The sequence below is a fragment of the Peromyscus eremicus genome, chromosome 22 (genome assembly GCF_949786415.1).
Source record: "Peromyscus eremicus chromosome 22, PerEre_H2_v1, whole genome shotgun sequence".
Classification (NCBI taxonomy): Eukaryota; Metazoa; Chordata; class Mammalia; order Rodentia; family Cricetidae; genus Peromyscus; species Peromyscus eremicus.
In genome coordinates, this window is record NC_081437.1 from 15,289,616 (window position 1) to 15,305,959 (window position 16,344).

Below are 16,344 nucleotides of genomic sequence, written 5' to 3' on the forward strand. Positions count from 1 at the left end.
TGTGCTCCAAGTCCTACAAATGCTTCCTGTGTAGGGGACACTAGGAGAAGATACCAGCACCCACCAGCTGAGCTGGGTTGTAGAGAAAGTTCCCATAGCAACGGATGGCTGGGGATCTGGTCAGGGCCTGCCTAAAGTAAGAATCCAATAAGCAGCTCTGACCCAAGCTTGCTTTCTGTATCCAAGGTAGGTCCAGACCTGAATCTCTCAGCATCACCTCAGGGCCACTTTGGGCCTTCTGAACAGCACAGTGACTGAAGCAGGAAGTGGAGATAGGAACACCATGCCAGGGACTCAAAGTGTCTTCCTGAAGAACCTAAAATGTACGCTATGACAAGTTACGGCTGAGTTCATTACTAGTTCATCTTGCCTTTTCCCCATCCTTCTTTTTCCTTGGCCTCATTTCTCTCTTTGTATTTCTTCCTTCCCCTTCCCCTCCAGTATTGTGTTCATCTTTGTGAGGTGCCTTATTGAAAAAAAAAAATTTTAATCCTCAAACACAAATTAGCCATTATAAAAACTGGCAACTCGTCCCACAATTAACATCTAGAAAGGAGGGACCTTGAGGTAATGAAAAAATAACTCACAATAGCTGGAAACAAATGGGAGGAATTTTTTTTCCTCCCAAGGAAATACAGGATTTTCTATTCTGGCCAAGTCTTGTGTGGCCGGCAGCCTGCTGATGTAACATGACGCTCAGGCAAGAAGGGCTTTGGACAGAGTAGAGCCGGAAGCTTCCAAGGAGAGGGGAACTTAAACAGAGGGGCGGAGGTTCTAGGGCACACCATCGATCTTGAAAAAGCCAAATAAGCAGCCGGATCCCTTCGGTCTGTGCAATCGTTGAGTTAGTCTTTAACCTAAACAGCACTGTGCATCCCTCGCCTTCCTTTTTCTCTACTGCTCTACATGCTCTCTTCTCTCCAAGTCATCCATAGAAACGTCTAAAACCTTCTCACAGCCAGCTTTCATATCGCACTGATTTTGTTGTGCTCCACAGTTCCTATACGATGCTTTGCTCACAGTAGTCTATCATCCGGACTAGGAGCCGGCTGTAGCAGTAAATGTGGGTTAATGTCATGAGAACTACATAAAAATCGCATGATATAGAACATTAGTTGTCTGACTAGAGAGAGAAATCACTGTGCATCTAAGTTTTTCCAAAGAAGATGAAAATGAGTTATCCCTAGACTTTGTTTGACTCCAGAACATCTGGTGTCCAGATGACGAGCCACTCCGTAAAATGGCTTCTTGACACCAATAGTAGCTTGAGAAACAAATTGGGATTTTAAAGTATCTGTTAAAGATTATCTGTTAGCATTGTTCAGAAGCCTCATCCACAACCTCATTTCTCCTATCCGTTTCCCCTCCCTTGGCCGTGACGCCTAACATCTATATGCATACTAACATCCACAAAAATGATCAGCAAGAGCCCCAGATAGCTGTCCCTGAAGGAACCTTTCTGTATGCAACATAAATATTTTTAGCTATCTTAGTAACTAAGATGAAATTAGGATACCAATACTTGTGATGTTTTCAGCTTTCAAATTTATTTAGTCTCCGAGTGTCCGCCAGAAGTCTCCGAAGGAGGTTTCCCAAACCACTGCTTTTATCTCGATATCCCTAAGGTTTAAACATCAGTGTCTCCCTGACTCCAAGGGATCAAAGGCTGGCCCTCCAAGAGTGATGAGGGGTGAGGGCTGGACAGTCTATTATCCGGCATTCTGATTCTGGGTGAGCCCATGGGGAAAGTCATTCTAGGTTAACATTCGTAAATGGTCTAATTTAATTCAACTAAAAGTCTAATTTTGAGTCTCTGAGGAATTGTGACATCATTAGTAGATCAGGAGAGCCTGGAGGAAGTAGATTCTCCAGTACTTGCACTAAGTCTGCAAATGTACAGTTGTCAGGGTTCTGACCCTGATATGGTGGAGATCCAGTTAACTTTTCTCTAGGTTCCTCCTCCTCCCTACGCAGGCTCTGGGGATCCAAACTGAAGATACTCCACACAGGGCCCTCCACAGCGGACAGTACACCAGCAACAGGCATACCTTTCACTGAAGTTCAGTTTTGACTTCTCACACTCACTGTGACTCCCTGATTTCTTGGGTTTGTCTCTCTCTTTTTTTTTTTTTGGTTTTTCGAGACAAGGTTTCTCTGGGTAGTTTTTGGTGCCTGTCCTGGATCTCAGTCTGTAGCCCAGGCTGGCCTTGAACTCACAGAGATCCACCTGCCTCTGCCTCCCAAGTGCTGGTATTAAAGGCGTGCACCACCACCGCCCAGCTTAGAAAAGGATTTTGGTTGTCCTTCATGAGGATTTGACACCCTTGTGACTTACTTTACTTTCTGTGTCTACACTAGAAATCCCTGAAATGCCCCCCCCATTTAACGCCTTTGATTTAATTTGTCTTATAAATAAGTTATATCTTTAAATACAAATATTGAAACAATTCAATAACTAGTCCAGGGCTCATTGACCAAAGATCATAAATGCAGGTCTCAAGATACAGTTCTCCAAAGTACTTCAATCTCTAAGAGAACTCATAATGATGTGCGTCTTTACTGTGACTGCTAGAGTTTTAAATGAATATTTACTTTTGAACATTCTTTTTTTTATTTTTAATTTTGTGTATGAATGTGTCTGTGTTGGTGGGGGGGGAGGTGTGCAGGTGAGGCCAGAGAGGTTGCATTTCCCTAGAGCTGGAGTCATAAGCAGTTGCAAGCCACTCAGTGTGGGTGTTAGGAACCATATTTGGTCCTCTGCAAGAGCAGTGTGCTCTCTTAACTGCTGAGTCAGCTCTGCAGCCCCTGGATGTATATCTTTTAAATCATAACAATACTTGTATACGCTATTTATGGCACATATTGCATACAAGACAGAGCTTCAACAACGCTCATTATGTTTATGGCCTCCCTGAGTCCATAAACAAGGAGCTTGGGCCTCAAGTCTACATATATGTATCTGAGTGTAGACGGCCTTCTGAGTCAATAGCGTGAGAAAATGGGAAAGGTTGAATCAAGTGAGTGTCATAGACATGGGTTGTTTCCTAATGAGGAGCTGAGGACTTTGGAAAACAAGAATTTGGACCTTTTAAGAAAATTCTTGCCAGGCGGTGATGGTGCATGTCTTTAGTGCCAACACTCAGGGGGCAGAGGCAGGTAAATCTCTGGGAGTTGGAGGCCAGCTTGGTCTATAGAGTTCCTGGACAGCCAGGACTACAAAGAGAAACCTTGTCTCAAAAAAAGAAAGAAAGAAAGAAAGAAAGAAAGAAAGAAAGAAAGAAAGAAAGAAAGAAAGAAAGAAAGAAAGAAAGAAAGAAAGGAAGGAAGAAAGAAAGAAAGAAGGAGAATTCTTAGGACATGGGGCCTTCTGAAGACTGTGAGGTAAACACGTATGTCTCACCCTCCAGTGTGCCACCAGCTGATGCTATTGGGGTTCACTTACCCCAAACCTCCAGTTATTATAGAAAATCAGGCAGATCTGAGTTCAAATTGCTAGTACACACTTAACTGCAAATAACACATCCTGGGAGAGTGAGGCAGGAGGATTACCTCAAGTTTAAGTCCAGCCTGGGCTACATGGTAGGTTCTAGGCCAGCCTGGATTGCAGATCGATACTATGTATATATATATATATGAAAGAAGGAAGTGAGGGAGGGAAGGATGGGAGTTGGCCATCATCATCATCATCATCATCATCATCATCATCCTGCAGTGTTCCTGAAGGCTTTAAGAACTGTGTTGGTTAGGGTCTCATTAGAGGAGCTATTCAAACAGGAAGCAGGAGGCTAAAAAGCCAACAAACATGTCTGTCAAGGCTACCCTTGGGAGACGGAAACTGTGCCGTAGAGAAAGAAGAGCTATGAGCTGGGAACACGCAGGTCTCTCTAGGCACAGCAGTAGTTGCCAATGTTTTTGTCTAAGAAGTTGAGAAAGTAGAATATTCAGTAAGAGGCTTTGAGAGGCCAGACTCATTCTTCCCAAGCTGTCCCCTGAATGGGATTAGTTCGAAAAAGCAGACATGGAGAGGTAGGATTTCATGTTGCTCAGGCAGATTGGCACACCACAGAGAGACTCAACGTCTAGCCCAGCTTACAGCTTATTCTACCCTCTATGGCAGTGTCATCCGAACTGCAGCAGGAACACCAACAAACCTAGAAATCAGTTTAGTGGGTCACCACGAGCACTTCCTTCAATTCCCAAAACAGAATTTACAATATCCAAGCAAATCACAAGTGATGACCGTGAGCAGTTTGCCAAATACTTTCATTACAGCTAAATAGATTGTTGTACATCCTTGTCTGTGAAATACACAATAGCTTTCTACTGTGGGTCAAAGTAAAGGTTTGAGAACTCTAGACAGAAGCTAATCACTGTACATACCCCCCATGGGAAAAAAACCAAACACAATTTCCCACAAGAAGAAAGGAGCTAGCAATTCAGTGATTCACTCTTGCCCCAGAACTGCCAAGCAAGCACCATGGAAAGCTGTTGAAGTTTGGATTCTAGGGTCCACCAAGGTTGGTTGTCAAGCCAGGAGTGTGTTATTGAAGTGACCAAGCGTGGAGGAGTTAGTATCCCATATTATTGCTGCTGTAGCCACGACAGTGGTTTTCACACACCAACTGATCTTCAGTCCATGGGTATCACTCAATCCAGAACAGACACTTACTCTCAGGTGTTCAACTTTCTTGATTACATCTGATATCTAGATGATGTATCCAGATATTACACATCTCCGAACTTTAGCCATCTTCTTATCATCCCCCACGGTAAAGCAAAGCACTCATTTCAAGCCTTTGGGCGTATGTGCTGTGTTCTCACCTGACGGGCAGAGTAGCTTCCGGGTGACCCTGGATAGCGTTCTATCAGCAATGGTCTCAGGTCATTTTGCCACATTGCAGAAATACTGGTGCCTTCTGCAACTTGCTGAAGAGATGAAGAGTTCAAATGTGCTGGCTGGTGGTGGTTCTGCAATTAAATAAAATTGTTTAGCCCACATTGCATATGTTTAAGACAACATGGTACATCTGCGATCCGTAGCTCTAAAACCTCAAAATAAAAGGAACAGGTTTATGTCATATGAGGTAAAGGACTCAACTATAAAAATGGCCCCTTGGATCTTCTAGAATTTGTCAAGTTGTTTTAAAAACAAAATTGACAGTATGCTTTCATTGTGAGAATATTTCACACACTTACAACCTGCGTAACTTAAAGTGATTTTTTTGGTTAATTGCATTGTAAAACTAAGGTTTAAAAATAACAATTATGGATTGGTGAGATGACTCAGTGGATAAGCACTTGTCAACAAGCATGGAGACCTGAGTTCTATCTCTAGGACTCACATGGTGGATGGAGAGATCTGACTCGAGCAAGTTGTCCTCTGAGCTACGCATACACACCATGGTATATATGCACACACACACATACACACACACCATGGTATACATGTACATACACACATAAATAATTGTGATTTTAAAAATTTTAATAACAGCTGTATGTAGTACCAACACTTAGGAGTCAGAAGCATGAAGATCATAAATTCAAGGCTAGCCTGGGCTATACAGACGAACCTTATGTTAAAACAGCAACACAACAAAACCAACCATTATGACACTATTATCTGAAGAAAATGTAAAACTTAGGAAGCTGCAGACAGTAAAGAAACACACTTTACTAGTATGGCTGCTTTGTGAAAGGCAGTGTGGTACTGGTAATTCAGAACTGCCTCTCAGAGAAGTTGGAGACAAGACTTCCAGCTGCTGTCTATACCGATTCCATGACACCAGCCAGTTCTCTTCATTTATCAGTCCCCAGAAAAAAACTAGTAAAGAGATTTGTTCTAGTTCTACACTATCCAATACAGGAAGCCGCTAGCCACACATGACTATTAAGACTTGAAACATAGCTAGTAAATTAAGATGTGCGTTAAGTGCAATATACATACCAGGTTTGGGGATTTAGGGTTTTTATTTGTTGTTGAGGGTGTTTTGTGTTGTTTTGTTTTTGGTGTTGGTAGTGGTGGTGGTTTTTTGTTTTATTTTTGTTTTTGTTTTTGAGACAGGTCTCACTATGTATCCTTGACTTATCTGGAACTCAATATGTAGACCAGGCTGGCCTCCAACCCTGGGATTAAAGGTGTGCACTACCACACCTGGCAAATATACCAGTGTTTAAGACATTTTGATTTAAAAAGAAAGAAATTATGACATTCATATTTTTCTGGTTATATACTGAAACAAATTTTAATATGCTGTAAGTGAAATAATTGTTAAAATTAACTTCACCTTTTACCTTTTAACATAGTTGCCAGAACATTTTAAATTATATTCCTAGGGGCTAGATGCTTGGTTATACAGTCATATAAACTCATATGATGCCATGAAAGCAGAACCAAACTGGGTGCTCTTCCATAGGGCCTGGTTTTAATTCCCAGCACCTATATGGTGCCTCACAACCATATAAAACTTCAGTCCTAGGGAAATCCAATGCCTTCTTTCAGTTTCTGTGGACATAAGGCACATGCATGGTACATAGACATACATGCAGAGAAAACACACATACACACTGTGCTCACTAATTTTGTGTCAGCTTGACACAGGCTAGAGTCACCTGAGGGGAGGGAACCCTAAGTGAGAAAAATACCTCCATAAGCTTGAGCTGTAGGCAAGCATATAGGGAATTTTCATAATTAGTGATTGTGGGGAGGGCCCAGCCCATGGTGGGTGGTGCCATGGTTGGGCTGGTGGTCCTGGGTTCTATAAGAAGGTGGGCTGAGCAAGCCATAGGGAGCAAGCCAGTGACAGCACTCCTCTGAGACCTCTGCATCAGCTCCTGCCTCCAGGTTACTGCCCTGTGTGAGTTCCTGCCCTGACTTCCCTCAGTGATGGACTGTTTCCTGGAAGTGTAAGCTGAAATAAACCCTTTCCTCCCCAAGTTACTTTGGTCATGGTTAGTAACCCCAACTACAACACACATAAAAATAAAAACAAGTTTTAAAAATAAAACTATATGTCTGTAATCTATTTCATTTTAAATCTCTCTCTCTTTCTCTCCCCCTCTTCGTGTGTGTGTGTGTGTGTGTGTGTGTGTGTGTGTGTGTGTGTGTGCATTATGGGACACAGTGTATATGTGGAGGTCAGAAGACTACCTCAGGTGTTGGTCCCCACCTTCCACCTTGTTTAGGACAGGGTTTCTTTGCTGTTTTTGTTCACTGCATACACCAGGCCCGCGGGCCGACAAGCGTCGGGGGCTTTTCCTGTCCCAGGCTCTCATCTCCCCATAGGAGCATTTGGATTACAGACCCTCACGCTACTCATCTAGCTCTTACATGCATTCTGGGGATTCAAACTCATGTCCTCATGCTTGCACAGCAGCGCTTTAACACACTGGGCCTTCTTCCTAATCCTCAGTATCTATTTCTATCACCGTGGACTCAGGAGATCGATGACATTCCTCTCTCAACCTGAATTGGACAACTTTCTAACTGGCTACATAGGAACTCTTTTAAACCATCAGCTAAGTTATCGTACATTCTATAAAAGCTTATAAGACTCTTTAGTGCACTTAGATATGAAAATGAAACTTAAAAAGCTAAACAGACCTAATGTTCAAATGTATATCCTGAATATGACTTTACACATGCTGTATTTTCTTATAACTCCAACATGGGGAGTCACAAGCATATCAGACACTCGGAGGAAAGTGGTACTCCTCCACAAAGGTTGATCAAATGACTTCTTCCCTAATGAGAATGATGAGGGTGACATAGGACACTGAGTCCTTTGGAATTCAAAACAGAAATTGAGGGATAAAAGATTCAACTAAGACTCTACAGTCACATAAACTCATATGATGGCATGCAAGTAGAAACAAGCCCAGGGCACAAGGGGAACTAATAAGTGTGTGTAGAAGGCAAGGTTGCAGAGCACAGGAGGTCGACTGTGTCTAAAGCACATTACACACTTGGGTGGAAATGGCCTTATGGGGCCCTACACAACAGACAAGTATATTCCCTAAGCAAATTTGTTATTGAAGCCTTTAAATCCCTTAGCACCCACAGAATCTAAGTCCTCATGTTAGACCTTAAACAGCACTAGAAGAAGAAGAAGAAGAAGAAGAAGAAGAAGAAGAAGAAGAAGAAGAAGAAGAAGAAGAAAAAGAAGAAGAAGGAGGAGGAGAAGAAGAAGAAGAAGGAGGAGAAGAAGGAGAAGAAGGAGAAGAAGAAGAAGGAGGAGGAGGAGGAGGAGGAGGAGAAGGAGGAGAAGAAGGAGAAGAAGGAGAAGAAGAAGAAGAAGAAGAAGAAGAAGGAGGAGGAGGAGGAGGAGGAGGAGGAGAAGAAGAAGAAGAAGAAGAAGAAGAAGGCTGAAGCTAAAAGACGAAAACCACTGAAATGTGAAGTGAACTCCATCACCATGGTTGTTCCTTAACCATCCAAGAAAAACCTGTCTATCTCTCCAGCTGCCTTGCAAGCTCCATGGTGTGCTGCTGGCTCCCACTCATCATGCTTTGGCCATTTAACATCCAAAGTACCAAGCATCCAGTACCTAGCATCTGGGTACTTTGAGGTCGTTATCTCTTAGGGTCTTGGCATCCCAGCAAGGCAATCTGCCCTTCAGACTGTTTCCCTTTCTCTTCGCCTTCAAAACTCCTTCAGCCTGAAGGCCACTTCTCAGGGGTTGTATTTCATGTCTGCATTTCCTATAAGTCACAAGCTCTAGGAGGGCTAGAATTGTCTCCTAGTCATCTGTCTCTCCCGAGTGTCACAAGGGCATGGTTCACATGGAGCATCCAGTAACTGCTGGGTCATTTCAAGTCATGGACAGATAAACTAAGCATTTTTCTAAAACTATCTTGGCTATAAACAGGTTTATATAGTAGAAAAGTAAAATTCACATCTCTGTCTTCATAAACACTAAGCCAGTTGAATGCATATGCAGCTATAAAAGTCCGAAGAGGCATGTGGATATGTCCCAGTTCCAGGGGTTACCTGTTGCAAGGGGGCAAGATATTTCCTAGTTCCGTGTTTGTGAGCTTTATTCTTTTTTCAGTTTCTGCTCGATGCTTCTGGCAATTCACAGCTCGTTGGCCCGGGGCAGTCACAGTGACAAATGAGAACTCCATGTCAAAATCTGTGTCAGGTTCCAGCAAGATGTGCCCGTGGTTAAAGGTGTTTGCTGCAAAGCCTGATGACCTGAGTCCAATCCCCAGATTCTATATTATAGGAGAGAACTGATTCCAGCAAGTTGCCCTTACACACACACACACACACACACACACACACACACACACACACACTCTGCATAAATTAATGGATAGACATTCCTATTTACACAACCATTTTATCAGCGACTCCTTTTCTAATCATTATACATTGCTCCACCCCAGAGCCAACCTAGTCACTGTGGCCAGAGTTCTTCACTTCATGTCCACAGTGAAAAGAAATCAAAGTTACGTTTAAATGCATGCTTTATAGACGCTTGAAAAAAAAAAATCTCGAAAGACAAGAAAAACAAGAACAAAATAAACATCCCTCCAGCATCTCTATATTAGTTCCTTTTCACATTGCTGTGGCACAAAACCGAACAAAAACAATTTAAGAAACGAAGAGTTCCGTTTGCCCAGTCTGAAGGCCCTGGATGCAGAGAAAACATGGCGGCTGCCTGGCACAAGAGACAGCGGCTCACATATCCACAGTCAGGAAGCAGCGGGAGGTGAATGTTGCTACTTTGCTTCTTTGTATCTTTCCGTCCAGTCTAGGACTCGACCCTGTGAAATGGTGCCACTCACATTTAGGATGTGTCTTTCCCACCTTGGCTAACCCAGTCTAGGAACTCCTCCACAGATCGGCACGGAGGTTTGTCTCCTCCGTGGATCTACGCTCTGTCAAACTGATGATCCGCATTTAAGCATCACACCCTCGAACTGCAGAAGAAACTGTATACGAAAGCTACCTGACAAGTAACTCTTAGTAGCTGATAGTAAGTTCAGCAGACAGACCCACGGATGCTCCTGAATACGGAGACTTTCAAGTACTCATCGGCTCTTCAACCTCCTGAGCTAAACCGCAAGAATGGTTGATTTCATAAGTGCTCTTCAATAAAGAGCGCTTTCCCCACTTCTTTCTAGGACCAGATGGATCTGCAGAATCACAGAAATAACAGACTTCCTAGCTCTTGAAGAACGCTTAAAGCAAAACGACCACAGTCAATTATGCAAGCCCCTTGATTCACAAAAAGCCACCTCAGGAAAAGCATACAGCTCATTCATGCTAAACAGCGCACCTTCAACTAAAGTAGCGATTCTCAACCTTTGGGGCTCAAATGACCCTTTCACGGGGTCACCTAAAACCATCAGAAAGCACAGATACTTACATTACGGTTCATAACCGTAGCAAAAATTACAGTTATAAAGTAGCAACAAAAATAAATTTTATGTTTGGGGGTCACCGCCACACTGTATTAAAGGAACTGTATTAAAGGGTCACAACATTAGGAAGGTGGAGAACCACTGGACTAAAGGAATCTTACTCTGAGAACTCACTAGCTACAAAAACTTGTTTTGAAGCAAGAATAAGTAAGAAGAGGAAAGTGGGAAGAAAGGGTAGACTCAGAGGACAGAAGCTGAACCCAATACCATGTTGAAGCTGGGTGTGGAAGTGCACGCCTGTGACCCCAGTACTCGCATGCCGGAGACAGGAGAATCACTACAAGTCTAAAGCCAGCCTGATCAACACCAGTGAGTTCCAGGTCTATGGCAGGGCTGTACAGTGATACTCTGCTCCCAACCAAACAGCCAAACCCAAACAGCATTAAGCCCAATGGCAATGTAAACCCCGAGCTTAGTCTAGGTTTATTTCAATGGAACGGTACTTTGGCAGTTTCTGTTGGTGCCAACATTCTCAGAGGAGCGAGGTTCTGTTACAGCCCTGGCCTTGTCTTTTCATCCAGGCAGAAAGGACAATGAAGTCTGCTCTAGGTGACAAGAATCTTTCAGCTAAAAACAAAACTGTGAAGCAGATAGCCTGAAACATCCCCTGCCTAATCACACGGTCCCAGGCCAGAGGGTTTCGTTACATAATTTGGAGAAGTGGCCTAGCTCGAAGAGGGAATGAAAGTTTTAAAACACTGAATGTAAAGGAGATCGTTACAGAAATACAGCCAATTCAAGCTTCTGCTTTTATGAGCATTCCAGACAGTCTTCAGATTAAACTTTTGCTACCTGTAAGTTCCATTCAGCCAGCACTTGAGAAATGTGTGTGGGAGCCACAGATAGTGAAAATGCAGAAGGATAGGAGTTGGACACTGACCAAGATTCTGCCTTTTTGTCCAGTGGGTAGAGGTTTGCTTCCTAAAATCAGAACAGAGAGGGAAATACAACAACCAAGGGACCAATCCCAGCTCCTCCTTTAGCAGTTATGTCTAAGAAAAGTTTCCTAGTGTGCAAAACGGACACCACAGTCCTTATCCACCGGACAGTAGAGACTCCAAGACGACAGTGGTTAGTTTTTCTCATCTACTAACACCCAGGTCCTCACTGACCCCTCTGTCCCTGCCTTGAAGTCTCCTGCTTCCAGAAAAGTCACATAGATGGAAAGGTGGATGGGTAAAAGAGCTTAGAGCCATGGAGAAGGGAACTCCTTTTAGAATAAGATGTGGTGCAGAAGCAGAAGCATGGGAAATGCTGCAGCGAGCGGTTCACGGTTTTCGAGAGTCTCCTCTGGGTACTTCAAAACCTTTGCCTCTCCACCTCTAACATGACTTGAATGTTCTTGCCTTGCCTTTGTCAAAATACAGGACGATTCTCCCAGTTAAAATACATTGCATCTCAGCTTGATTTGACAGAGATTTGCAAGCATCCTCAACGTTCAAGGCAAAGAAATAAATTATCAACTGAGGATGATTTCGCCATCATCAAGTTATGCTTTCAGCAAATTTTATCAGCTTACTGCAAGATTCGGGGCATGCTATTAATCATATTAAACCGTGTGTACAATTATGAACTCTGCAGCAAAATACTTAGGTATATTTATTTTAAAACAATTAAAATGTGTTGAGCCTTTAAAGTAAGCTAGCCACTGTGCTGTTAGCATACACTCATTCAATCCTTATAATAACCTGAAATGTAATATTGTTACTCATCTCTATAAATGTATATCTCTGTGTGTGTGTGTGTGTGTGTGTGTGTGTGTGTGTGTGTACATAAAGGGGCAATAAAAACACCCAAAAGATTAAAAGGAATTATCTAAAGAATGAGATTGTGGGTGATGTTTGCTTTCTTTTTAGAATACTTTTTCTGGTATTTTTGAAGTTTTCTAGAATGAGCGTGTGTTACATTCAGAACTAGGGACACTTCAAGGGAAGCGCTACCGCTCAGCTCCTTGAACCTAACACTCCTTTTAAAACATAGGAAGCCCTTCAACAGCTAGCAGTTCCCGTCTAAAGGAGAACTGATTTGATGAGATTATCTTTTTTAACAACTAAGCCAAAAGAATGGGTCTGGAGTATCAAAACAGGGCTGGGGGTGAGGGAGGGGTGGGATTCAGGAACAGTCCTTCTAGATATGCATCAACCTTCGGCACCAAGATGACTTTAAAACTGGCGGAGGGAGGTCCAAAAACTGGAGTCTAGGGGTGGGAGAAGAAAAGACGCCCCAAACGTGCTCCCGGATTCAGAATGCCACTCGGGGTCCACTTGGCCCAGAGAGGTAGGGTTAGGGTTAAGGTAAGATTAAAGAAAGCTCTTTCTCTGTCCTCCAACCCACACATCAACACACACACACACACACACACACACACACACACACACACACTCCTGGGCTATCTAGACACTGTTTCTGGGTCAGCCAATACTTGTCTACCTTAAAAGAGAGAGAGAGTGTGTAAAAAAGGAACAGGGAAGAATAGAGCTTAAGCCAAACTCTAGCACCTCAATTCACTAGCTTAATAATCCTGTTTCCTGGTCTCTAAATGGAGATAAACTCACTCTTCCACGAGGTACTGTGAAATTCGAGCGAGATGGTTTTACATGTCTGACAACTGGTACCCTCCCGTCAATACCCTTTAATATATATACATACACATGTGGCCCCAGCTGGGGGTGTAATCATTTATAATGTTTTTATGAAAGGTTTCCAGGCTTCGAATCATTAAATCATGGTTCTAAACCCAGCCATAAACTGGGGTTGATCTGCTTTTGCCCATTAGATGCCCACTAAAAGAGACACACCTTTATTTCCAAACAAAGGCAATGGATTTCAAAACGGATGTTTTCCTTATCACACGTCTCCTGTTAGCAGACCTGTGCACCAAGAGCACACCTCATCTGATTAAAACAGTCAACTGTCATAAAAGGCAGGAAGGCACGTATTTTAGTGTGGCCTGACTCATCTCCCAGGCTACGAAGTGTAGCTGGCTGCTCGGAAGACTTTATGAACAGGAGCAGGAGGAGCTATTAACCGAGAAATGTCATGGCTGACTGTCACTTGTGTCTTTTGAATGTTTACTTTCCCAGTGAAACCGTCCCTAGAAGCTTCTTAAAATAAAGGAAATAGAAATTCACATTTCAGGAGACATTTCTCAAAAGTTCAGCCCTCATTAGTTCAAAACATCTTAAGAGTCACAGAATAGTCTCCCACCTAGAAACACCCCTGCCTACCACTCGTGTCCACAGACAGACCCTGGGCGTGGCTGGGCTCCTTCTAACCCATTTAGATCTGTCTTAAAGACACATTTGGCCTGATGCCATATTCTGGTTTTAATATTCCCCTCCCAATGCTTGACCTCCCAAGTACTCCAAAACAGCTGAAGAAGAGGATTTTTGCTCAATTGCTTGGGCAGCACTTTGGAGCCTCTGTGGGAAATTGTTTTACTCATCCTGGAGTGACTGGAGTCGGCTTCCCTCACCCACGCTAGGCTCCTGGTGTAAATGGGGGTCTGTTGGGGAGTCCTGAAGGGAAGCTGGCTAAGCCCGAGCTCACCTGAAGTGGGCCATTCATATACATGTGCATGAGACTAACTGGGAAATGAACATTTCAGACGTTCAGAAACACTGAGAGCTTTTAAAACAGCCATTTAAGAAATGTTGTCGAAAGTTTATATCCCTAGACTGCTGCCGCTCATGGTTTCTTTAAAGGCATACCATTTTACTCCCAAACCATCAACATTGGCACAGCCCTTAGCAATTTCATGACTTCAAAACTGTTGAGCAAGAAAAGGAAGTAATTGTGAATCTATTTTCTACACACAGAGGAGACTTGGCAAATCATTTGTATTCTGAATCCCTTAAATGAGATTTCCACAACTCAGTTCATTTATCCGAAAACACCATGCGCCTCTTTTTAAATTTAAATATCTCACAATACGTTGGCGCTGAGTCCACAAGGAAACTCAATCCCCACGGAGCATCCTTGAATGCAGTAGTTGGGGATTCGCGGGCACACACACCCCCTCACTAGTCTAGGCACCCAGGAGCTCGGCGAGCGAGTGAAGGGATCACTGGCCTCCAGGGTCTCCAGCGGGCAGTGGCACCCCATGCCCCTGCCGGCAAGACACACTTCCTGTGCTTATCAGCACCCCCATCACAGCGCTGCCAAAGGGAGGCGGGTGACATCACCCAGCCCCCAGGCGTCTCCAGCGCAGCCCCGAGACCTGCCCTGGCCCTGGCGCCCAGGCTTGGGAAAGAGAGCGCTAGCTCCCAGGTGCGGGGTGGGGACTGGACCCTAGGCAGGGGGACAGCATCCCTGACCCCCGCCCTCCCCCTAGTGCAGGAAGAGATGGCCCAGTCCCGGGTCTTGGCACCCTCCAAGAGGCACTCAAGCACAGCATACTGAAGCGGCCCCTCACCTTCTCCATGGTCCAGGGAATGGTGTCGGGACTCTGAGTCCCGGCTGTCAGGGACAAGACAGCCGCCAGCAGCAGCGGCAGCAGCAGCAGGTGGAGGGTGCCCACGACGCGCCGGCTGTCGCCGCCTGCCATCTCTGCAAGAGTGTGTGGGCGCGGATTCCCCGGGCCGCCGGCGGTCACGAGCCCGGGAACGCGCGTCGTCGGTCGCCTTCCCCCTTCTCCACCCTTGGGTTGACTGTGCCCGCCTCCCCATCGCCTCCGGTGGCCTCCCGCTGCGCTGCGCCGTCAGAAGCCAGCAGCAGCCCTCCGCCCCCCCAGACGCCAGCAGGCCAGGGGACTGGGCTGCCCCGGGTGACAAGAGCTTCGGAATCCAAGGAACAAAGAAGGCCACTTCCTTATCTTGGAGAGGATTAAAGGAAGGAAGAGCATAGGAAAGCCTTTTCTGTGATCCCCAGCGCCATAGGAGGGAGTAATTGAAAGGTGCCGGGTGGTGGCGCACGCCTTTAATCCCAGCACTCGGGAGGCAGAGCCAGGCGGATCTCTGTGAGTTCGAGGCCAGCCTGGGCTACCAAGTGAGTCCCAGAAAGGCGCAAAGCTACACAGAGAAACCATGTCTCGAAAAAACCAAAAAAAAAAAAGAAAAGAAAGAAAGAAAGAAAGAAAGAAAGGAAGGAAGGAAGGAAGGAAGGAAGGAAAGGGATTTAACAGGCCCTGGGGGCTGTCAGTGGGTTTGGGCATCTCTTCATGGATGAGGTTCGGACAGACTCGGTATTTGTGCAATGCTCTGTAACAGGCACCGTCCCAGATTCCTTCTAGGCGCCCCTATCTAATCTGCTCGCCCCATTCAACACTTGTGGAAACTGGGACCTCCCTGGAGAAACCCTGGAATGGAAGCCCCCAGGAAACGTGTTTCCTCCAGAAGCTACCATTTCCATCTTGTGTGTCTTTTCCCGCAAACAGTAACCGTTCCTTTAAGAGACAGACCACCGTCTCCCCAAATTGACAAGCAAGGTTGAAGTAATTACTGAAGTATAAGAGATTTAAAATATTATAGTGACTCCGAGGGCAATTACTTCTTAATGACTGTCTCCAAAAGAAAAGGCCTAAGTCAAATTTTAGGTGGCCCTCTACTTCCACAGGGTCTACATCGGGCATTCTTACTAACCACAATTCGAAAATAATGGGGTTTTTTTTTTGGGGGGGGGAGGTATTGTTTGTTTTGTTTTTTGAGACGAGGTTTCTCTGTGTAACAGCTCTGACTGTTCTGGAAGTCACTCTGTAGCCCAGGCTGGCCTCAAACTTACAAAGAGCCATCTGCCTCTTCCTCCTGAGTGCTGAGATTAAAGTCCAGTGAAGCCACCTCACCCCCTCACCCGAGCCAATAACGGGGGTTTGTATCTGCGCTGTATGTGAACAGCCCCCCCATATTCCTTAAAGAATATTAATACCTATTTGCCTGGCATTAACTGTTATAAGCAAGCTATGGCTGATTTAAAGTCTAT

At 44.6% G+C, this 16,344-nt stretch overlaps 1 protein-coding gene across 1 annotated transcript in view; it reads right to left on the reverse strand.

Moving 5' to 3' along the window:
- Nucleotides 1-15,010, reverse strand: part of Qpct (glutaminyl-peptide cyclotransferase) — a 30,091-nt gene extending 15,081 nt beyond the window's left edge. The window contains exons 1-2 of the mRNA XM_059248465.1: nt 14,843-15,010; nt 4,822-4,968 (exon numbers count right to left, since the gene is read on the reverse strand). Coding sequence (XP_059104448.1) covers nt 4,822-4,968; nt 14,843-14,974 — 279 coding nt within the window. The 5' untranslated portion in view covers nt 14,975-15,010. The remainder of the gene's footprint in view (nt 1-4,821; nt 4,969-14,842) is intronic.
- Nucleotides 15,011-16,344: the final 1,334 nt, after the last annotated feature.